Source organism: Neospora caninum, chromosome IV, assembly GCF_000208865.1.
Source record: "Neospora caninum Liverpool complete genome, chromosome IV".
NCBI lineage: Eukaryota > Apicomplexa > Conoidasida > Eucoccidiorida > Sarcocystidae > Neospora > Neospora caninum.
Genome location: NC_018389.1, coordinates 209,988 through 233,528, shown reverse-complemented (window position 1 = coordinate 233,528; position 23,541 = coordinate 209,988). Strand labels below are relative to the sequence as shown.

The 23,541-nt window shown below is 51.2% G+C and overlaps 3 protein-coding genes across 3 annotated transcripts; all 3 read right to left on the bottom strand.

The window, feature by feature from the left end:
- Positions 1-1,868: 1,868 nt before the first annotated feature.
- On the bottom strand, positions 1,869-10,356 carry NCLIV_009770 (putative patched transmembrane domain-containing protein; the record flags this gene model as incomplete). The annotated part of the gene is made up of 8 exons (XM_003880492.1): positions 1,869-2,291; positions 3,013-3,215; positions 3,530-3,677; positions 4,215-4,404; positions 5,360-5,592; positions 6,035-6,173; positions 6,601-6,864; positions 7,529-10,356. 8 exons carry the CDS (start codon positions 10,354-10,356, stop codon positions 1,869-1,871), a joined length of 4,428 nt encoding a protein of 1,475 aa, XP_003880541.1.
- Positions 10,357-16,117: 5,761 nt separating this feature from the next.
- NCLIV_009760 (conserved hypothetical protein) lies at positions 16,118-18,204 on the bottom strand (the record flags this gene model as incomplete). Its single annotated transcript, XM_003880491.1, has 2 exons — positions 16,118-16,197; positions 16,812-18,204. 2 exons carry the CDS (start codon positions 18,202-18,204, stop codon positions 16,118-16,120), a joined length of 1,473 nt encoding a protein of 490 aa, XP_003880540.1.
- A 647-nt stretch (positions 18,205-18,851) lies between these two features.
- NCLIV_009750 (conserved hypothetical protein) lies at positions 18,852-20,981 on the bottom strand (the record flags this gene model as incomplete). Its single annotated transcript, XM_003880490.1, has 1 exon — positions 18,852-20,981. One exon carries the CDS (start codon positions 20,979-20,981, stop codon positions 18,852-18,854), a length of 2,130 nt encoding a protein of 709 aa, XP_003880539.1.
- Positions 20,982-23,541: the final 2,560 nt, after the last annotated feature.

Genomic DNA, 23,541 nt, shown 5'->3' with positions numbered 1-23,541 from the left:
TTCAGTCCTGGGCTGTCGTGCGTGTGCAGTGCACGGCCTCTCGCGTTCCGCTCAAAAGTGAATGTATAAGTCGATGTATACATGTGCATCTGTTTATACCGATGTGTGTCAAGATATTCCTGCGTTTTTGTGTTTTTACCAAAGGGGGGATGAGCAGCTACACGGTAGGTGTGACGTGTTTGTTGCGCGGTTTAACAAGGAAGCAAGGGTAAAGAGAAGCAGGGAACTCAGCAAAAGCAGTTTCGAACTTCAGTCATATGTTGGTGAACTGGAGTTCTCTTTCTTTGATGGCGTGCTGAACACGACCATCCTGTTTAGAAAACCCCAAACAACGGGGCAAGCGAGCGCGGGACGTGCCGGAGTCGCGGCTCCCAGTGGCGTTTGGTGTCTTAGTATGCACACTGGAAAGCGCCCCATTATTCGTCCGGTCAGCTGCGGCTCGGCGGAAAAGGGAGTGCAGAGGAAGGCCGTCAACCATGTATATATATATATATATATATATTGGAATATCCAAATATGTGAATGCGTACATTCACGGATGTAGATACGCGTTCTCATATAGTTTTGTCAGCGAACAGAGACGTAGCTAGGCAGTTGAAACAATGTGTGTAGAGTGTGGTAGAGCAATGTTTGGGGCAGGAGTGGAGCGCGCTGGGTTCTATAACGGGGTCACTGGTACGCAGCGGTGTCTGTAAAACAGGACGACTGAGGGTCAGGAGTCCACAAGTCATTGCCCCGGGTGTTTAACTCGGAACGTAAATTTCGCTGTATGTGACACAGAGCGTCGATTCTCGAGGCCTGGAAAATAGCTAAGGATTCAGACGCCCGTAAACTTCGCCCGTGGAGGGACCTTGCCTCCGACTACCTGTGTCGACGTGCGAACTACGCGAGTTAATGCAGGGTTTTGCAGCTTACACCGCGGCTGACGTTTTTCTGCGCACAATTTCTCACAGATGTAACTTTGTGCCAGACTCTCGCTCTTTGAATGGTGCTCTCTGCACGTAAATGGAAGAGGCGCAGATAAACTGTAGATGGCCGAGAAGGAAGGGTTGACGACTAAACAAATAAGGCGAAAGGAGGAAGAGCAGAGCAACGGCACTGTTGTGGAGGCACACGGGAAGCTAGGGGCAGAACCCAGAATGGAAAGTTTAACAGCGAAGGAAACCCTGAGAAGAAGAAACCATCGCACATGTCCAGCGGTCGACTGAGTTTGTTCGTGGCTTCTACGTTCAGAAGCACGTGCCACACAATTCACGCATGCGCAGGGACGCACAACGATTGAGGGGCTAGTTTCATCACACCGCTCGAAACAAAAGAATAAACACTCGCCATGGGTGTTTTTGGTTCACGAGTGTTGCACGTAAACAACTACATAAATATACAAATATGTTAATTTCCTTAAATGAATTGAATACTTCACGTGTGTGTATGGAAGTAGCATCTGAATCTTTACCTACCGACTATCTGCGCGTGTTTCTCTGTTTCCTTTCCACATCCAATAGAACTGTATCGGTAGATAAGCACATGCAAGCATCAATGCACTTTTCCCCCACATGCAACAAGTATCCATATGTGTCGAGACAGAACTGGTTCAGCGTCTCCACCATGAACGTGCAGACCCACTGTGCGCGTGCGCTCTCAAAATCCCTCTGTTTCCCTGTTTTGCTTCTCTACTCTCGTGTAAGAGCGGAGAGCTCTGTAGAAACGCGTGCGGAAGGAGATCACTGTTCCTGTGAACTCCTTCCAACGGTCAATGTTCCGCGGCCCCCTTCATATCTGACGGTATCCATCTCTCCTCCACATCAACAACGGAGCAACAAAACCAAGTGCTGCTGCGTGCATGCGTGTGTTCTCTCGGTTGAGCGGTCTTATCCCCGTAGAGCAGCGTTCACTGTAGCGGGTGGCGCCGACGCAGATCGATGGGCGTGAGGGGAGCAATCGGCGTTGCCTGTATTTGCTTCCTCTCCTCTGTCAAAACGGCAGTTTGGATATTCTTGGTTGCGATCTGGAGACGGCGATTCGGGGTTGCCGCTTCTTCGGTTATACAGACGACGATCGATCAAAGAAGATAGGCGGCTGCTGGCGAAGCCTCCAGGGGTGCCGGACGGACGTCGGGTGTTGATAGCTCCACCAGTGCGGTTAGCTAGCGCGCGCAGCGACGCTCGAGACGTCTTCTTCACGGCCCTAGTGTCGACGAATTGAACGATGGATTCATTCGTGGGCATTGGGCCAGCGTAAAGAAGCACCACGGGGAGGAAAATGAAGCCAAATCCGAACGAAAATGTGAGAACCTGAGGCAAACACGGGCAGCGAACCCTGGAATAAGAAGGGAGGGCAAGTGCGCGATGCCCGAGATATGAAACGAGTTTACAAGGAATGCGGAACGGCATCTGTGGATGCAGCACAAAGGGAGCTCGCCCCTGCAGAGTCCACAACAGAGTCATCGCGCCTGCAAAGAAGAGCAGCGCGGAAGACTGTGAGTCTTGAGCAAAGGAACGGATGGCACCGAGAGACAACTGGAAAGTGATTTGAAGTCAGAGAGAACACAGAAACGCAACTGCAGCAACGCCAAGGCAAAGCGACGTGTGCAAGGGGATTGGAGTGTAGTTTCCGTCAGAAACAAGGCAGACTGTTTGTACGGGGCAGACTGTTTGTACGGGGCAGACTGTTTGTACGGGGCAGACTGTGTGTACGGGAGGGCCAGAGAAGCGCGAGAGAAAGGCAAACGACCTCCCAAGAAGAATCAAAGATGCGAGGCGAAGGAGCCGTTGGTAACACTCCCTCTTATTCGATTGAAATGGACAGCAGAGGACCGACTTCGGGCTTATGTACAGACGCGAGTCCCAAATGAGAGGGGAGAGTTGCTTTCGATCCTCCGCACCTTGAACAAAGCGGGGATGACGGCACCTTGGGACGGAAAGAGCGCTCCCGCAGTTAGAACAGAAGGACGAAAGAGGAAAAGCAAAGACTGGAAAAAACAGCCAACATCGTCGAGAAACTCTGATCTCTTACCAATATCATCATTTTGAAGAAGACCGCCAAAACGAATTTGTCTGAGCCCATCAGGAAGAAGACAGCAAGCAGCGTCGAGAACATGCCGTTCGCAATGGCGTTCCCCATCAAAACCATCGTCTCTTTCATTCGGTCTCTCCGTGTCTGCCCGCAGCAGTGTGTGAAAGCGTTCAGAACGTGCGTCGTGCTGTCCACACTGTAACCTAGAAACAAAAGGAATAAGGAGAGAGGACAACGATTTTCGCTTTCCCATGGAAAAAAACGTCAGAGACGCAGCCAGGAAGGAAAGTGGACAAGAGAGAGAAGAACTGACACAGAAAGACACACAAGAGGAAGCAAAGAGAGGCCAAAGACTGAGATAGAGATACAGACACACAGACACGCAAGACAGACGGACACACAAACGCAGCCACCCACACATGGAGAAGCGATAAAGAGAGAGGGCTCGATAAGGACTGAATAATGGAGATCTCCGTCTCGCAAGACTTTGGTTGCCCTCTTTGGCGTTCACGCTTACCAATCGCAAGAAGTAGAATCACCATAGTGAGCATGTTGAGTCGCAGGCCCCAGATGGCCATGAACCCAAAGAGCGCCATATCCACAAAGAAGACCGTGACTGCCACGATGACCATGGACAAGAAGTTGGGAATCAGCAAAACGGTCATCTGTGGAGGAAGGCAGCGAGGAAGAACCCCAAAAATCAGGGAACCATAGAACGGACAGGAGCGAGACTTGTGGTTCCCACAAGTGAACGTGGTGTTGAAACGATGCTTCCGTCCTGGGGAGTGCGACCGGGGCACGGCTCTGACCCTCGTCTTCGAACACAGTACTTGAGCCGCTCGACACTTTTGATCGCGAGACACACGCAACCCGCAGCAGAACATGGAAGACTTGGAGAGACAGTTTCCTGTGTTTGACAAGTCATATTGTACAACGAATGTGTGCAGGTCCGGGTCTCATTTATCACAGGGCGTTTCGCATGTCCTTTCTGGATGGCGTCAGTCTCCGCAAGGGGTGCAAATGGATACATGTAAAGTAGATTTGGACGCGCCCTCGCATATGTGTAAAGGTACAATAAATACACCTGAGCGTTTATGTGTGTATCTATAAATAGCTATCCAAATATATATTCATATGCAACCAAACATCGCTGCATGTATGTTCGTCTGTGTCTCGGCGCGCTTAGAGTTTCTGTCCCTGACCAGCACGATTGCCACGAGCGCATAGAACAGATTTGAGATGGTGCAGCCGAGAATTTGTGGATCACTCTCCCAGAGAATGGCGAGGGGCGTGAAGGCCTGGCCGTGGAAGAAATCCCGCGCCTCGTTCAAAATCGTCCTTGTTTCTTCGAGCCACCCGTACAGCACGCTCGTGTTCTCCATGTGCGGCATCCTAATATGGAAGCAAGAGCGTGGAAATAAGGCAACCATGTGCGCAGATCATTCTATACAGAGAAAGGTCCTGACAAGACGTGCACGCTGACATGCACGTACAGGCATCTGAAAAGACCGACGATAATCGGCTGGTGCGTGGTCAGTGTACGCAGAAAAGAGGCACGGGGACGACCGAGGGGCCGGAGAAGGCAGGGCAGCCTCACGCTCGCTTGCGCACCTACTTCCTCTGAGTGTTAGGCCTCTAGTATGGCATGCATATCAGCAAGCATATGTATCGGGCGAGCGATGGAGAGATTTGCAGATTTGTACACAGATTGGCGCAGATACGGCTGCCTGAAAGATCTGGACAAACATTCATGCATCCTCAAGTGGGTACGCGGGCGTCTAAGTGTATGCCGCAGCGAACTTGCGCTTCCGAGCGAACGTGATTTTCCCTCGCTTTCACTCAGAGGCGCTGGGACAGACCAGTAAACAAACTTCCAAGACAGCAGAGAAGACGGAAGGCGCAGGCTTCCTGACGAGGCTCCTCCAATGGCAGCAGACGGAGAATTGGCTGGGAGACTCTGGGGAGCAAATGAAAAGTTGAAGTAGCTTCTAAACTGACGCCCCACCAAGTCTGTCTGCAGCCACTGATACAGCCTGACAGAAAAAAAGGCGGCACATAAGAAGCAAGAGAACAAGAGAGAGGAACAGAAAGAGAATGTGATCAACGGATCTGGACTGTCTAGCGCACGAACCCACGGTGCTCCTACGAAGTATGCACACAACCATGAGTGCACACGTATGTGGGAACCCGGGTCCAACTACTACTGCCTGTGAAACCGTTTTCATCCTCAATGGTTTTGCAGTTCGAAAACCTTCAGGATCTCACCCAGCCGTGCATAATATTACATCTGTATATATATATATATATATATATATATATGCATACAAATGCGGTCGGTCTCACGTACGTCTTCGTGAAAACGCTTTTATCGCCGTCGACGAGTTCGTTCTGCTTGTATTTGAGGAACTCGTACATGCCATTGTGAACGGCAACGGCATGATGCGAGAGGTAAATCGACTCGTGAACATCGATCAGTTTGTCCTGTACGGCCTTCGATTCCCACCGCTCCGGATCTGCGAAGAAAACCGTGATTTCTTCACCCAGGGTGCTAAAGTAGGTCGATCGGACGTCGAAGAAAACCTAAGGGAAGGGCAGGGAAATGTCAAGAGGCACATTTTCTCAGCTATAATGCTTGGAACGCGTTAGTATGTCCCTTTTTTCTTCCCCCCTTCACCTCTTCAGGTCTTTCGGTTTCGGCGATTCACTAGGTTTTCCTTGTGTCAGCGCTGGTTCTCGCTTTTGTCGCCTGTGCCTCTCCACAACTCTGTTCTGGGGTTTCTTTCCCATGTTTGGTCAACTTCTCCGTCTCCGTTCGTCTTTCCTCCAAGCTTCTTCTTCCCCTTCTCTCTGTCCATAAGTGCCGCTTCTGAACTTGTTAGTCTCCAGGAATCTGCGTGTGCATCTTCTAATTTCTTGTCTAGGTCGCTTTGCCTCGTTTCGCTCTCTCTTCCTCGCTTGCTGTACTGTCGCTCTTCCATTTCGAACTTGCTGCCTGCCGTTGCCCAGTCACTTGTCTCCTTACTCTCAGGTATGAGTCCTTCGGGCAGATTTCGTCCACAGTAATACCCGGTTCAATCAGCGTGAAGCCGTAGATCGAGATGCCACAAACAAGAGCAAAGCCAACCGTGATGAGAGCCTGGATCCATCCTGACGCTAGCCACCTGTGAGCAGAAGGTGGAAAAAACGAGAAAGGAGCAGCGTGGCAGCACGGCAAAAAGAGTCAGCAAGCACAAAACCTAGGATTAAAACACGCATGAAATGTTGAGGGCGAAAATCTTTTCCGACCCCTTTTTCTTCCGCCGAAGCATGCCGATCGACACGGCACACAACGACGTTGCAGAACGGAGGCTGCAGCTGTAAACTCCAACTCAAAATAAACACACACGTGCACTCATTTGGAACACTCAAACAGGAGTGTGTTGCAGTAAGTAGGATTGTGAAATCTATTTATACGGATGTATAAACATAAGTACTTGAAGACCATGCGAATATCGGTACGTATATATATATATATATATATATACATATATATATATATATATATATATATATATGCATTTTGCCAAGTTGCTTTCGGGATGTTTGTACCTGCAATAATACGTGGTGAGAAAGGCTCTTCCAAGACGTCCAACATTCCCTTTTGGTTCTTTAACGTGTCTGTCAAGAAATTCCTCGAGTTCGTCGTCGTTGATTGTGATGTATTTCTCTCCCTGGCAGCGGCCGCCGCCATTGGCGCTCGCCGTCTCCGCCCAGTTTCCTGATGGGTCAGGCGGCATGGAAGGGTCAGGAAGAAGAACCTGAACGGCACCTCGGATTACCTGATCCGGATCAGAATCCACCTCCACGGGTTCCCTGAGTATACATGAGGACAGTAACAAAATCCACGCGCGTGTGCCCATCGATTCAGAAGCATGGTCGGTTGATCTTATTGCTCGATATGTCGGGTAGCTGGCACCACACGCAGGTAACACATCGGTACTGTGAACGCACCATGCCTCGCCCAAACTGTGTGTGTCCTACCAGGAGGCAAATGTTTGACATCATACATGAGATAAAATGCCCTTCTTGTCTTCGGCATTTGTAGTCATTCTGTTACATAGATATGAGGCAAGTCTGCCCGTCTGGATGTGTGTATGCCTTCATGTATGTCCAGGCATACGCAAACCTGCCTGGTATGTAAAAGGATAGATGTGTGTATGTGGAAAACATAATGGAGACGGCGTCGGTTACGGGCTGCGATGCAACGATGACGGTCTTGTGTCTCATTTTATTTTTGTGCGTCATTGACTGTGTTCCTGCTTTTCATGCTCGTTCATTGCGCCCTTCTGCAAAAGAAGAAGGCGTACAGTCCCCACGTTAAAAGTTCCTTGTGTTACTCTTGCGCGTCGCTTGCACGGTTGCTTTCTCCCAGTGCTCGTCCTTATGTGTTGCTGTTTTCCGCTTCATTTCTCCTCTTGCTCGCCTTTCCTATTTGGTTTCCCTTTCTATGGCTGCGAAACTTTTTCTTTTCCGTCACCTTTCATGCTCGTTCATCTCGTCGCCAGGATGGAGACTGGATCCTCTCGTGAGGGGCGTGGGGAATTCGAGAGTCTTGTCGACTTTCGTTTCTCGTGGCACGACGTCGCTCTCTGCAAGCAATGTAGTTGCCTGTGTTTCTACTCCCTGCGACCGCCAGCAAAATGCTCTTTGTATTCTCCTCCACATCATTTTGATCTTGTCAGATTTCGAGTTCTCTGGCCACAGGGATTCATCGCGTCTGTTGAATCTGGCCATTCTCTCTGGTTCAGGCGAACCGGAAGTAGGGCCGTTTTTCCTTTTCTGCGTTGCAGCTCTCTTCTTCTTCACCTTTTTCAGTGCCTGCTGATGGTCTGTTCGGAAGACCATCAAAGACACCAGACCAAATGTGGACATCTTTCGGAATCGCTCTAGAAGCGCAGCCTGGTCTGCTGGGTTCTCTTTGAATGATATTTCACTTGCAGGTCCTACTGTGGAAGAACAAGACGAAGACGATGAAGGAGGGCGAAAATTAGGGGTGAAATCTGGACTTAGAACCTGGTCATAATCTCCGTTTTTCTTGAGAGCCAAGGAGGCAGAGAAATTTTGAAGGCTCTGTTCTTCCTCTGGGTGTTTTTCTCGTTTTCCGGCGTCGACAGACAGTTGTCCTCGCCCTTCCTCTCCCTCATCTTCTCCGTGTTGAGTTCTTCTTCCATCTTGGAACCGAGTCTGCAGAAAAGGTGTATGCGAGACTGAGGAGACAGAGTCGTCATTCCGAATATCCTTATCTTTCAGGTGAAGCGAGGAAGTGTGTTTTCGTTTATCGACTTGAAATCTCGGATGGCAGTCCTTGAACGCGGCCCCCAGTGTGTGTCCTTCCTTGGACTGCGGGATGAATGAAACGCCACTCGGTTCATGTCCATCTTTCTGTTTTCGCCCGTCTGCTTCTACCTGTGAAAGATGTTTCGTCTGCTTCTCCTCTTTTTTGCCGTCCAACTCCAGAGCCAGAAGAACATCTTCATACCCTTTGGATTCCCAGGGAATCGACTGAGGCGACTTTGCTGTCGTACGCTTCTTCAGCAGGACATGATTGTCACTGTCTTCATCATCCTCGAGAGGGAGATTCTCTTTCGTATATCCTTCTTCCTCTCTGTGAAACTCCCCTTTGGTCATTTCTCCCTCGTCATCAGATATGCTTCCTTCCTCTCGTTCGGCGTCCTTCCTCGCAAGTGTTTTCCTCTTCACGTGCGCTACTTCTCTGCGGCAGTCCAAAACTAGCCAGCCAAGAAAGAATGTTAGAGACATCACATACCCCCAGAATAAACAGAACGCGGTAATAATACAAAACATGGCAATACTTTCGTATGGTGATGCCGCCCCTATAATCAGGGCCATTACACTCGTCATTGTTGTACACGTGATGGATAAACCTGCGTCCCTTGTGGTGTGGCGGATTCTCTCTTTCGGATCAGGGATTAGAAACGTGAGGCTGTAGGAATTTATGAGCACGAAAGCGTTGTCAACCCCGATACCTAGGACAAGGAAGGGTGTTGCCTCAGCGGGAGGTGTATGGTGTAAGCCGCAGAAATAGATGAATCCCGCCCCGCCTGCATATCCCATTAATGTCGAGGCGACTCCCATGAGACCAGGTAAACTTTTGGTTCGGTAACTAAAGGTTGTGTTCACGATCACGGTGTAAAAAAGGACGGCAAAGACGGCAAGGGTCAATAGAATCATCTCCCATTCTCCCATTTCTGAGGACCTACTCAACTCGTCACTGATCGATCTCTCGGTTTTCAGAGAGAGCCTCATTCCGGGAATCTCTGAATTCTCCACCAGTTGCTCAATGCTTTTCTCGAAAGCCGCACTATAATGTTGCCACCCGTGTTCCCCGACGAAATCGTATCGTATTCCGAACGCCGTGGCGTTCCTAATGATGTGGACGAAGCCGTTTCCCTGAGGCTTCTCCACCACAGTCATGTTGCCAAGCATTGCATCTGCGCGATACGCCTTTTTGGTCCTGACATTGACAACCACGGGCCATTCTCGAGACACAATCGGGCGCCCCCAGACGCGCGGAGAGGTATAAAGATCTAGAACGGAGATAACATTGCAGTCGCCCCATGAATCGCGTGCGCACAGGTCTTGAAACGTGATCAATTTTGGAAATGTTTGCGGATTGAAGTCCCGCTGTCTCGCCAGGGGGTCGCCAAATTCATCCACAGTCACGTCGTCACGAACCACGGTGAGATTTCGCACTTTCTGGTCAATGTCACTCAGTCCCTGGAGGCTCTCGGGTGTTATATGGTCCTCCCGACTGAAAGCCACTATGTAGGTTGTGCGCACAGGTGCAAAGTGTTTGAGGAGTTGGGTTTTCACTGCGTTGCTGGGAGCGCCTGAGTAACTATAGAGCTTGTACATATCGTTTTCGTGCTTGCGGAAGACAATACCGAGAGACATGATCGCAGTTAAAAGTGTAGAGATTACAATAAAATGCCACGCATGATGGTAAACCAACAAAGCGTGCCGACTGAATGCCCTGTCCATTGCATCTGACGAACGTTTCTTCAACTCGGAGAGTTTCTTCCCGATTCCTCCGAGAGGGGAAATGATACTTTTGAAGGTCCGTGAAGGCTCCCGAGAGATACGGGGCGGGTCTGGCTTCTCGTCATTTCCTGCTCGCGTAGGGGTTTCTGGAGTTTCGACACGGCATTTCTCTGATTCCGACATTTCGCCTTCTTCCACGTCGTCCTGACCCACGTCTCTTCTCTCTCCTTTGTTTCCGTGGCAGTAATAGTTCCCACCTTCATCTCCGCCACTTCTTTTTCGGGTATTCCCGCAATACTTCATATTTCGGTCTCTTTCCTCCAGAGCCTCTCTGTCGTTTTCTTCCCCTGCATAATAAAGCGGCTTTCGTGTATGTCTTGGCCCGCTGTCTTCATTGTACGTTTCATCCCCTTGTCCACAATTCCTCCGTTTTGCGACCACTACGAAAGATGGTGAGTCCAGCTCTCTGTTCGCTTCATCCTCTTCAAAGAATGCACCAGGTCTATCATTGGTTCCATTTTTCTGCACGTCTGAATGAGAACTGTAGCTCTCTGACGTGATCGCCTGCTCTCCATTTCGATCAAATGAATTCCTTATGGAAACTGCGCAGCTTTTTCTGTCCCTCATGGAAGAATGTGGACGCAGACATTCATACGTAGAAGAGGCAGAAACAGGGAGCGGCTCAGTCACCTCCTTTGGCATCTTTCCAACGGAGGAAGAATCGATTGCCAATACTGTGGTTTTCCCGAATGGAAGTGAGTCCACTCTTGCTTGAGGGCGAGTGTGTTGCAGTGTTACTGCACCAGCAGAACTGTCTGCGAAAGACCGGACTTTGTGTTCTAAACTGTCAGAGAAGCCGATATCTAAGCCCTCGTCCCCAGTCGGAACTCTCCCATTTTCAGACATTTTAGTCTGTTTTCCGCGGTCGTCGTCAGCGTAACACCCGGCAGCCGAACCGTAGAGAGAATGTGCTCCGTCAGTTTCCCCGTCTCTGTAAACGAACCTATCTTCACCATTCGATTGCGTTTTCTCCTTTCGCTTCTTCCTTTCTTGTGGAAATGGTGTTTCATAATGTTTTGAAGACGGGTTAACGCCGGATAATTGTCTGGACTCATGTGAGTTTTGGGGCGGTCCAAAGCATTCGAGCGTCCTTTGAAAATATCAAACAAACCCAAAGGCACAGGGACGCAGGAAAGGAATGGAAGAAGTATCTCCGCTAGCAAATGGAGTGCAAACATGAGCACATCTCTCTCAATTTCGCTGCCAATAATGGCGGTAAGAGTGAAACAATTAGAAACCGCAGTTCTTTCCACGAACAAGAAATAAAGAAATTCAAGACCGTCAGCGCTTTCACATGCTCTATGTGACTGGTCACAGACGTTATATTTAACGTCGCTACGTTTGAATGAAGTAAACTTGTCTTGTTCCTGAAACTGAAAAGCAGGAATTATCGGACTTCGATAGGAAAATCTTAATGTCAGTGAACCCAAAAGCGTTGACCCGCTCGTCATCTGTTAAACATCCGCGCGGATCCCGCAAAGTCGACCGGCAGAACAAAATTACTCAAGGCTGTTTTGACTGGGTTCGTATGCTGTTTCTGCGATCCAAAGACACTTTCTCTGTCCAATCCTTGCATGGTGAAGACAAGGGCTAACGCGTTTCATCGGCATATGTCTGCCAATGTATACCGACGTATCTATACACGTATGAATTGTCGGTGCCCTCCGCGTAAATATACCTAAGCGTAGTAAGCAGAGGAAACTGTATGTTTTCTGTGCAGGTAACTATGTTGTACTGAGTATGGGGCTATAGATTTCGTTAGAAAAAACATGCATTCTTGTAGTCCCACCGCCAGTGACGATTTTTTTGGAGAGCCAGCGTTGTTGTTAACGTGGGGAAAAAGGGACGTACCAAGCAGCCGTCGGTTTCGAACCAAAGATACTGGTACGATCTCCTCTTGCTCGATCGAGGGGAGGCGGAGCGGTCACGGGACTCCTGTCCTCGTCTGGGTTTTTCGCTTCATTGTGCGAGTGAGCAGAACTAAACAACAGGAATTGTCGATATCTGCACCAAACCCAGCCCTCTCCATCGGTGCTCTGTACAGAAAGACACGGACCGTGTGTGCTTTACACTTCATCCAGTGACAATTGGAGGACGTTAGTTGTGCAATGCGGTTTCTGCCCCTGCATTTGCACTGATTCTCCAGCACCGATGCGGCACGTCTATCGAAGTCAGACAATCGACAGTGCCCGAGAGTCAGTTGCAAACCGCAACCGCGTCTTGAGACGGAGGTGGCAGTTTGAGATCTCTGCCTGGGAATTCGTTTTACAGGTGGATCCCCTAAGCGGTATTTGAAAAACACGCGTGTGAACGTGTCCGCAAGTTAACAGCAGATGTGGTTTTGAAGTTACCATTCTGTCGTCACTAGTGCTTGAGATCTGCTGGCGACGGTTGAGAAACATTGGCGTTAGTTTTCAATACGTGGTAAAGCTTCATTCTTCTTCACACATGGAGAAAAAGGCCGTCTTCACCTGTTGTTGCTCCGTTGACCCCTCCGATGGCCTGACTTTAAGCTTGCCAGAGGAACCAGGGGGTGTCCGGCGAGCTCCACGCTTTTATTTGGAAAGGCTTCCGTGTTTTCTGATACTTTTTTCACCAATTTTTCTTTTGGCTCAAGAATGGTCTCCGCCGAAGTTTTCTTTCACGCATGTTGTCCATTCTTCCCCGGTAACCTAGATGATAATATGTTTCGCCGTGTGTTCCTCTCCCCCCTTTTCTTACACCTAGTAAAGACTTGTACTTCCTTCCCCTCTACATCGGAAGCCGTCTTCTCCGAACTTTTTCCCTTCCGCGAAAACTGGAAAACAAAAGCAAGCCCCAAACTTTTCTCAGGCTGGCGCGTGGAGAAGCGGGGCCGGCCCCGGACGCTGTCTCTACTGCCGTTGCAGTTCATCGCTGTTCCCACCTGAGCTCCGTGGTCTTTTCCTAGTTTCTTTTTGAAGAGCAAAAGAGGAACCATGTGCAATGAGCCTTTTGGTGTGCTCTGAAGGGCTTTCTTGTGTCTCGAGAGAAGTGTTTCCTACGTGGTAGCCGAGTTTTCCAATGTGCGATGGAGGGTGTTTGGCCCCACAAGGAGACGCCTGTCACAAGGACGCTCAAGCCGCTGGACCTGAGCACAACTACAGTTCACTCCGCACGGAAGGTCCGAAACACAAATCGCAGTCTTTCGTAAATACCCTTTTTCAGGAAAGTAGAGGAAATGTGTGGACGGCGAGGACTGCACTTCCTGAGCTCGCACGAGATGCACAAAAGCTCGCAACTGCGCAAAATCTTATGGTGTAAAACCCAATCCGAGGTCCAAGCGCGACGTTAGAAAGCAAGAAGCAGAACTCTTCCTTTCTCATGCAGTTACACTCCTAGGTATCCACAAGTAAAGTTGTTGCCACGATTAGTACTGTGCTCTCTTGCTTTTACAGATCATCTGTCGGTCAGGCACACTGTTGGCCGGTAAGCCGCATGATCTCCAGTTTGTGGCAGTATAACGAGAGGTTATTTCCCTCTTTGTCCTGATGTTAGGCATTCAGCCAGGTTGGAGGATGCATGATGCATTCGTGTATCCTGGTAGGGACAGTATCTGAACAAAAATGTCAGTATTTGTGCATAATACACTTATACGTAAGTATACACATACTGTCTGCATGAATACATGGAACTTAGAGCCGTATATCTATATCCGTGTATCCATGCATATACTGGCTTTAATATGAAAAATAGGTCTCGCCCGGTCTCAGTTGAAACGCTAGCTGCCTCATCATGTGGCCACGCACACGTTTAGGTCGACCACCGGCCCTTGGTATATCTGTTTCCGTACTGTCTTCATATGAGTCTCATTTTGCCTTGAACGCCCAAAATTTCTACACAAAGAGAAGCTGTTGTAGTTTTCTCAGTTAACACATTTGCTGGCTAACCCGTGCACCACGTCCACAAGCCCACGAAACTGCTAGCCCCCCTTAACCTAAAAAAGCCTACTAGAGGCTAACTACAAGGACATGATCGACTTTCATGTGTTTGCGAAACAAGAGGACAGGGTGATACCTTCATGCTTTGTTTCTTCAGTGCCCGTGCTTTCTTTTTTTCTGCTTTTCAGTGCCTCATGATGCGCCTGCATTGGACGACCCCAAAGTTCGCCTTCTTACGAAAAGGTGAGGATAGGTGCATCAAGGTCACTCACCCACAGAACTGGTCTTTACCGTTTTGCGAACATGCCGTTTTAAAATGCTACCACAGGAAAGATTCCACAGTGCCTGGTGCCCGAAGACACTTGGCAAGTTTCTGGAGTCTTCTCATGGAAACGCGTCATGCGGTTGATTGGAGTGACACTCGTAGGCCGGGGAAATCTGTTGGGGCATTACAATGCTACTTCGCCGCGTGATAATGAAACTCGGTTATGCGACCTGCCGAGAGACACACTCGAAACGCACATGTTTTGCTGTCTTTTACTGTTTATGGACCCGGCAGCGAGTACCAAGACAATTATCAACCAAGACAGCCGACCTCATGTGGTGATCCGAGGAAGCCGCTGAGTCCCTACAAGCCAAACGCTCAAGTGAGGCTTACAAAGCAGGTCGCATGAGCAAAAAATTAACCGACGTTTGAGGAGAAACCACACATGCTTGTCCTTGCAGTTTCCACAATTTTATCGCAAATCGCTTCTCCCCGTAACTACCCGCTGCACCGCTTTGGCAAACGCACGTAATCAAAAATATGTACGAATGCGTGCCGGCGGCGCAGGTACGGCGGACTAGCCCAAGTATTCGGCTGCTTTGTTGTACGCAGTGGTCGTGCCTCTTGTTGTCTTTTTCGTACCAGAGAAGCAGGCTGAAAACAGGCGAGTTCGTTCCGCCTCCACCAAATTATTCGCAAATCAGGTAACGCAAAAAACGAGCGGCAGCCATTCCACGAACGGCTTGTGAGTGCTACACCGTCACCTCGGGCATCGTTCTTATGTGATCCGGTCTGCCCTCTGCAGGTTTGGAAAAAAGCAGAAGTTCCTAACCACGAACCAAAGCACGTACAGGGGCTTCCAGGGTACGGCTTTCTCTACGGAGCTTCATATGCACATGTCCAAGATGTACACACGCATCCGCATATATACGTATATACACGCCTCCTAGGGAAACAATTTGGACGGGGGAAAAACAATGTGCAAACTGGACCTGATTCTTCAGGGGGATGTTTCTGTTTAGGCATTCAATCAACAAATCAAGGCATTGCAGCAGAGAAGACTCGCGTCTACCACTACTTCCAAGGCTTGTGAAAGAGTGGCTAACTCGAAAAAGCGGAGCTCTGTGCCTAGGCGTCGTCCCGTACTTCGCTTCCAAGTGTCTCCACATGACCCAGTGCGATGTATAGAGAAGGACAAGTTGGCAACAAGGAAACTGTTGGAGTGTCTTATTGTTTTCAGATAGGCCCTTGTGACGCAACGCAGATGTTCACCTTAACAGCAGTTCCCCAGCGATGCACACAAGCGCTCTTTGTGCCATCGCATCGAATCGCAAAATCGTTTCAAAAACCGTTCAATTAGCACAAAAAACGCGTGTGTATATTTTCTGTTGCGAAACACATGCAGGACAAGCGTCTGAAAGACGCTACATTCCTGCAGGACAGCCCTGGCATTTGGTTGTGTGTCGCCAGGAACCCTCTTTTCGACTGAGGGTCATGCACTGTAGCGCGAAACTCTCGACCCGTAACACTGTATACTGCGTTTCCGGCAGATTTCACAGCTTCTCCGATGTTGGGAGACGCAGTGCCCACCTTTTTCATCCATCAAATCTCATGCACACGCATGCCTGTGTCGGCGTACATATAAATGATCGTGAGCTGCCTCACACAAAACAGTGATAGCATCCCTGAAACTGTCTCAGTTAGACCTACGATAAAAAAAGCAGGGATCCTAGTTCCGTCTTGTCTTTCAGACATACCAATGGGTAGTCAACAGAATCACCCAGTCACCACCCCAACTCACCAAACAGCCGAGCTGATTTACAATACGGTGAAGGTCTCCTCAGGACGACACGCAGGTTGCAATTACAAGCGCGTGATCCTCTGCCGTGTCTTTCACATCTTGGTTGCCGGATAGGGAGCCTAGAAGACACATTCACGCCACAGATTTGCAAAGAAGCAGCAGCGGTAATTCGCCTATCCGCAAGGCAAGGGAAACGCTCAGTGGGTCCTTGATTGGTGTCTATTTACAACTACGTTTTATGAAAACGGCCAAGAGGTCTACATGTCCTGTCGACTCCATAAATTTCCGGTGGGAAACAGCTGCCAAAATGGAAAGGGGGGTTCAGTTGATCAGGATACGTGTGCACCATTGATTGAAAAGCTCATCGGATGTTTCCGATTAACAAGTTTCTGCGAAGTCCTCTAGTGGAGCAGTGCGACAAAACGCTGGTCAGGGCTGAAGCGACTGATCTGCTACATACAAAGGAAAATTTGCAACTAGCACTTCTACACTGCAGGGAATTCCCCCTGGGAATCTGACCGCAGAACGACATTGCCTTTCCACGTAGATATCCATCATGCCAAAGTAAAGCAGAGTCGGGAGATAGCTATCTCGATCCTCGGTGCTCTTTAAAAGAACAGTGCTTCCCCCCATGCTGCATTTGCTTGTGTCTTCTTCCGGTATATACGTTTCGTATCCTATGGATTTAGAGGGTTCTGGGCGTCGCAAAGACGGCACCCTGGTGTGCCGTTACCTTCCTCGTCTTCCAAAATGGTATCGAGAGCGAATCGGCCCGCAGGCAGAGGCTCGAGTTCGCTGTGATATCCAGGCCGAGAATGCATAAAGCTAAGGTCGAGACCGTGGCCGTTACTGCTGGAATGCATGTGAGCGATTGGCTCGCTCGTCGAGACGGGAACGTCCTCGAGCAATTCTTCTTCCTTTCCTCGCAAGCAGGGACTGACGTGCGAGTCTCTTCGTGCTAGCACCGTCGGCTCTAGTACCGCAGCCCCTTCAGAGAGACCAGCTCTTAAAGCGTCCCTGAGAGGTCTGTCGAGTTGCACTTTAGCGAGTAGAGAATCTACATGCAGCCTCAAGTCTGCCTTTAGCTGAGCAAGTTTGATTCGAGATGAGAGCCTTGCTTCCGAGGCGAACCCGGAGCCCGTGGCGCCCGGTCTCTCCTGAGTACTTTTGGCATCATCCGCTGCAGTGTCTCCGAGGCCGTGCAAGGCCCTCGGATTGGCCTTGTCTCTTCTGACGTCCGAATTCATTTCCACACTGAGACCAGCGTGCAGTTCAGATTTGTCGCGTTGGCCAATCAGCTGCGCATGCATCTTGTCAACCTTCGCCCTCCGAGCAGTTGGGTCGGTTTCCCTTAATATGCTGCGCAGGTTTGCGAGGTTGTTAAGAAAGGTCTCCGCTCTCTCGGCATGCGGAACCACTGCATGCGAGCGCTCGTCCACGCTTGTTTGAGTCGAGTGAGGGCAGTTGTCCAACCCGCTGTCACTTTCCAGCGAGCCCTCCTTTGTCAGTTCAGAGGAACTGGTGCCCTCGTCCTCTGACATGCATTCGGAAGACCCGTCCGGATCCCATTCTGTCGAGGCAGATATCGAGCACCGACTAGATGCTGTCGCCTTTTGAGCCGTGCCAGACTGTCCCTTCTCATTCTCATCTTCCGCGTCGAAGCTGCAACAAGAGACTGTGCTATAATCCACATCTTTTGAGTCACTCCCACCTGTTCGTTTCCGCCGGCTGCTTGGCAGGACTTCAGGGAGAAGCTGAAGAGCCCCGGCGACCTCTTCCTGTTTCGAAGCATGTGGAGTCCCCTCCGCCAACTCTTCGGCGAGACGCTGCCGCGAACACGATCTCTCTCTGGACGCCTTCATGACGGGTCGTTCGACTCGAGGTTCCCCTTTGCTGTGGCGGGCGCCTGTGCTTGAGCAGCTATGGCTGCCGGACCTGAAATGTGGCAGCTTGGGAGGATCTTTTCTTTTCTCTCCCTTGTCTATACCTTTAGAGCTGCCTGATAGAGCCCTCCGACAGCAGGAAGACTTTGCGTTTTCTCTGTCAACGCTCTGTCCGGAACGATACCCAGAGGCTGGTGGCGAGGCTTCCCTCGGCGCTTTGTCCGGCTCTTCCACTTCTCGCATCTGGGCTTTCCGAGGACGTCCCCCTATGGAATTACGGCTGTAACCCTTTGTTCCATGTAAGAAGAGACTGCGTGGCTTCACGTTGTCACGTTCTAGAGAAAGTTGAGTGCCGGTGAGAAGTCCGCCGGGATTGCTCAACGCGCCAAACGGCCGCCGCAGGACTGCAGACTCAAGACCTGCTTGGACACCTCGCGATCTGCTCTCGCAACGAACTTCGTTTCGTCTGTCGCGTGCTGAGAAGTTGGACATCGAGCGCGCTTGACGAGCGAAGACTGCCTCTGTGGGGCTCATGTTGGCAGCGCGCCTGCCGTTGATTGGGGACCGAGAAACTCGACAGACCGATCGAGGCCGATGCAGCACAGGAGGATCGGCAGACCTATCTTTCTCGTAGACGCGAGAAACGGACGCTGTTCGAGCGACAACCTGAAGGCAGATCCATTGATTCAGGAAGAAACACGTTTTTCGAGTGTCTGTACAGGCATGCAAACCCAAAAATTAGCGCAGTTCGCAGAGTCGTCCTTCGACCAGGATGGACGATATCTCTCCTGCCCTGTCGGCAACGAAATCCGGCACTCGAGGGGTTGTGACGGGAGAGCCGTCAAGTGGCAGCTTCTGGTCATCCTCCATACCTAACCCATATCCCTGCTTCACAATCTGTGGCAACAAACGAAACGGTGTCCGCTCAAACTTTTCCCGTTTTGTGAATGCATTCGCGTGCACGTGTACCGAGCTTGAGAGAACAGTGACGATAGCAGATTAACTGCAGCCACATTCCGCGCACAGCCTGAAGAGTGGATGCTTCCCCATAGTTCTCCAAAGGCATCCCCCTGAGTTCGGTGGTGAGTGTCTGACTTTCTGTTAGAGGACGACTCGTGGAGGCTTACCTTTCTGGTCTGGGCCGGTATCTTGTCGTGGAGTTGTGTTTTGGTGTGAAGCAGGTTCTCTCCTGCACGGTTCGGGCAACGGCTAGCGCTTCTGTCTCTGGGGTTCCCGCTGACGCTGGGAGATCGACTCGTGCCTTCGGACTGCCGTTCTCGACATTTCGGCGGCGGTGTCGCTTCTCGTAGCCCGGTGATAGTCACAGGCGATCCTCCGTCGCGTGGTGGCGATTGTCTCCTTCCACTTGACATGTTGGGCGCTTCGGACGAACCACTTGTAACATTGGACTGGCAAGATTTGACGACCTGCGAACCAGACCGGCGGCTGCGCGGTCGAACAGACAACTCACCGGCCATGAACGTGCGGTCATTAGCAGTAAAAATTTGGCGTTCGCGCAGTCCACTCGATCGATCGTCAGCAGGAAAGTGAGGGCTGTTCCCCGCGCGGGCAGCGGATCGCTTTGGCTTCTGCACCTTTTCGTCCTCCGCAGCTGACCAGGTTGGCACGAGCGAATTGAGAACTTCTTCGAAGTCGCCAATCGAGGCCTCCTCTGGTCCCCTTGGTGTGCCTCTTGAACCATTTCGTGAGAAAAAGCGTGAACGCAGCACGGCGCCAGTGGCGAGCTTTCCTGCTCCTCCGCCTCCCAGGGTTCTCCCTGCAGAGCTTTTGCTGTCGGCTGCATTGGTTTGCGCTTGAGGCAGTCCTTGCTCCGAGGAATTCCTGGTTGCCGGTGCTCGCCCCCTCGACATCCGTTCAATATGCCTTTGAATTGCCGTCGCAAAACGGTTTGTCCCGCTATGTCGAGGACGTCGGTCGACGGCCAGCTGTCCACCGTCGAAAGGCGTTCTCCTTTCCAGGTTTAGGTGCACGGCTTCGTCCTCTGCGCCGCCACAGCTGGGTATCGGATGGCAGATGGAAGCGCCAGGTGAACGCCAGCGGCCCCTGACATACCTGCTTGCTGTCTCGTTCTTCTGGAAGCGGCGCGCGCCGGCGCTAGCGGGACAAGATGAGAAGAACAAACCGGAACCCTCCAGAGGTGACGCCGTACGGGAGCGACCGCTCACCTGCTGGCTCAGAGGAGAGCTGAGGCTAGTGGCGCTTGCGCTCGACAGCCGGAACTCCGCGCGTTCCACCGAAGAATGATCGCAGCCGTTGCTCCTGGTCGTCTTGAGATATGCTGGACAGTAGGGAGCAGTCCTTCCACAGGAGCCAGGGTCCCCAAAGTATTCTGTGAACTCCGCATGACTTGTGGAGTGGACACTCTTGGAGAGAGACCTAGGATTTCCAGCAGTCGTGGAGTCACGTCTAAGATTGAGACCAGCGGGAAAATAAGAGTGCCCGTGAGCTGGGGTGTGCTCCGACATACTCGCGGGCTCCACGGGACCAGGCCTGTCGCTGGAGCTGCCCGTTCCGTTGAATCTGCAGAGTTCACTGAGGGCCGGTCGCGGCTGTGCAATGCCCCGGCTTGGGCCGACTCTGCCGGGCGCAACGTGTTCATCTCCCGGTCCTGAAACGGTGCGCGACGCGTTGGAGCCGATCGGAAAGAGTGCTACCTGCCTGTGGCCTTTCGACACCGTTGCTGCGGACCCGTCGCCACTGCTGCCTGTCTGGCTGTCGCTGTGTCCTGACGGCGGCCTCAGGCCAGCCTGCGGCAGATCGGCAGGCCGGCAGGGTTGCCAGCTAGACTGCTGTTGAGTTTGAAAGACAGTAGCTTCCAGGCGTGGCGGCACGTGTCGAGAGAGGGTCGAACAAAACTCGCGACGGACAGTCGTGTGGCATATGCGGCTCGGTCCAGTGCTCGGCACAGGCGTTTGTCTGGGCGCCCTGGCAAAAACGCACACGCTTTCCTCATGCCCCTGAACGGGAAAGACGGGAGACGGATGCACCTGTGAGATCATTGTTCTCACTTCCCTGGACACCCGTCTCGTCTCGAAACTGCCCTGGTAGAAATGCAAAAGAAGACACGTGTGGACGGATTGCAGCAGGACGCTCGGACGGCGAATCCGAGGACCGGAAGTGCAAGTCCGGGTTCCCGCTGAGCCCCTTGGCACTTGTGAAAGGGTTAACCGCACGCATAAAAGGGAAACACCTGTGCCCGAGAGAAGAAACGCGCGCTCGAAACCACTTGAGGGCAAATCGTGACCGCGTTCTCTAACCCGGAGGTAGGCATTTGCGTAACGGGTGTACCGGAAACAGGAGCCGAACTTCACAGCATTGGACCCCTCGACCAGTTGCCCCAAGATTCTCCCAGACAGCGAATGAAGGCACCCGAGAAAGAAAGATACCACTCAGCGGGGCAGGCAAAAATTATGCTGCCCACGGAAAAATATATATCGGTGGTGGAGTCACCGTTCGCGTTTTCGGGTGCGATGAGTCGCCTCGTAGTTGTGAGAAGGCCTGCGCGTGGCGGCAAAAAAGTGAACTGCGGCGTTGACCAGCCGTTCTATTCCCTGTAACTCTTGAAGGTTAGAAGTATAGTACAAGAGCTCCACAGAACGAATCCAGCTGTCTGGAACCACAGGTCGGCATCCGACCAGGCTTCGTTATCGTCAGTGGGACTTGATGGCTAGCCACTGAGGGTGTCTGTCGCCACGAATAATAACGGATACGAATCGAAACATCCCAACCAGAAAGCTTGGTAAGAAAAGCAAATGAATCTGGCATGAAGAAAACAGGTTTGCTGGAGGTGGAAAAACGTCATCGATACAGAAGCGCTTTCACCTGTATCGATTGCGTCATCATCGGAGCCACGCGTCCTGCAGCTGGACGAGGCCGCAAGCAGCTGAACCTCCCGACAAGACACAAATACAGCGGACGCAGGGCTGCGGTTCACCAGGTGGAATTCTCCGGGAGGTTTCGAGGGAAAGTCGGCACTGCAAATAACGCACAAGAACCTCTTCAAGCTTGCTAGACAGTGCGGTGGTATCAGCGAATGCGGATAAGCTAGCAACATGCCCGAAACGATATCTCGGCGAGTGATGTGCGGCGTGTGCTCCCCCATGCGGACAGGCCGAAGATCACTGGTGACAGTTTTCTAGAGGGCAAGGCCCAGCCGCATGCAAGCACAATCGAGAGTTCCAGCTTCGGGTCATCCCCAAGGGACGACACCATCCATAAATTCGGCTGTCGCTCAGGGGGGAACAGTCAGGCATTCTATTAGTCCCTCACGACATACGTAGGCCCTCATACTTTGTCGGTGAACAGTCGTACTGGGATCTGTACTCACCTTCTCTGAGGGGCGAGCGTCAGTCCGAACTGCCGTTCCTCCGTAAAAGTGTGGTTGGCAGTGCTGCTGGCGATCGATTGGGGCGAGAGCGTCAAGCTTTGTTATCCTCAGACTTACCGGTTACTGACTTTTTTTATGGCGCCTTCCTGATAGAGGCATATCTTCATGGAGTATACCAGGTCACTTGACCATAAAATGCCGGGTGCCGGGAAAAGACAACGTTTGTCCTCTCGTCAGCGTGCCTCAGGCGGCTATGACATGGTTATGCTGAGGGCCTGGAGGCACGCAGGCCCGGTTGCCTTGCAAAAAAAGAACAAAAACTAATCATATCCAGGTAACCGTCTGTGAACGTGGGACGCACCTAGGTACTGAAACCCGGTACCTTCCTACGCTATCGGTCCCTCTTTGTCCAGTTATTCTTTGCTCCCCATGCGTCCCGGCGCGTCTGCCGAATCTCTTCGTCAGCGACTCTGACGTTTTGTGGACTCAGCGCCCTACTTCGTGATGTGCGGTATCACAAACGTGACTGTGGTTGCTTCGAGGGAGTGTCCATCCACACTCCTCGGCGTTGTAGGATTTTAGCTGCTCTCCTGCTTGATTCACCTCCAGGCCAGACCGACCCTGCTACCGAACCTCAACAATTGGAGACCGTTTGACGATTTGTGTCTGTTATGGTTTCCTCATTGAAAGACTGGCTCAGCATCAGACAGAGATGCAAGACTTGTAGTAGACCGTAGAGAGGACAACTGCAGGGTCGAATGCCCCTGGTAAACTGAAAGTGCCACCAAAACTGATTATTTGCCGATCACAAGGACAATCTCTTCGTGTTTTTGTTGTGTCGCAGTTATTATTTCACCATTAAATCGAAGGTCGACGTGCGGGCGCGACATCTGCTTCAATTCAACTTTAAGCACACCCCTGCTACACGAAATGTGGCCACAGACACTGGAAAATTTTCTTCTCTCCCGCGAACTGAAAGGGATAAATTTGGATACGACGGCTTTTGTTGCCGCATGTTCAGAGGTAGGCAGCCATTCATTACCTAAACGCGGACTGAAACAGTCGGAGTGGTTTGGCAACAGAAAGCCAAGTGCACGAGCCGGACAGGATGCCCTTGCTGCGCAACCCATCGTCGCCTCTGATTCACAGGTTGCTTGTGTTTGTTCGTGATGAAGCTTACTCATGATCTACAAAATGCTGAGGCAAGCCTCTGCGACGCTGAAAAAGTAAGC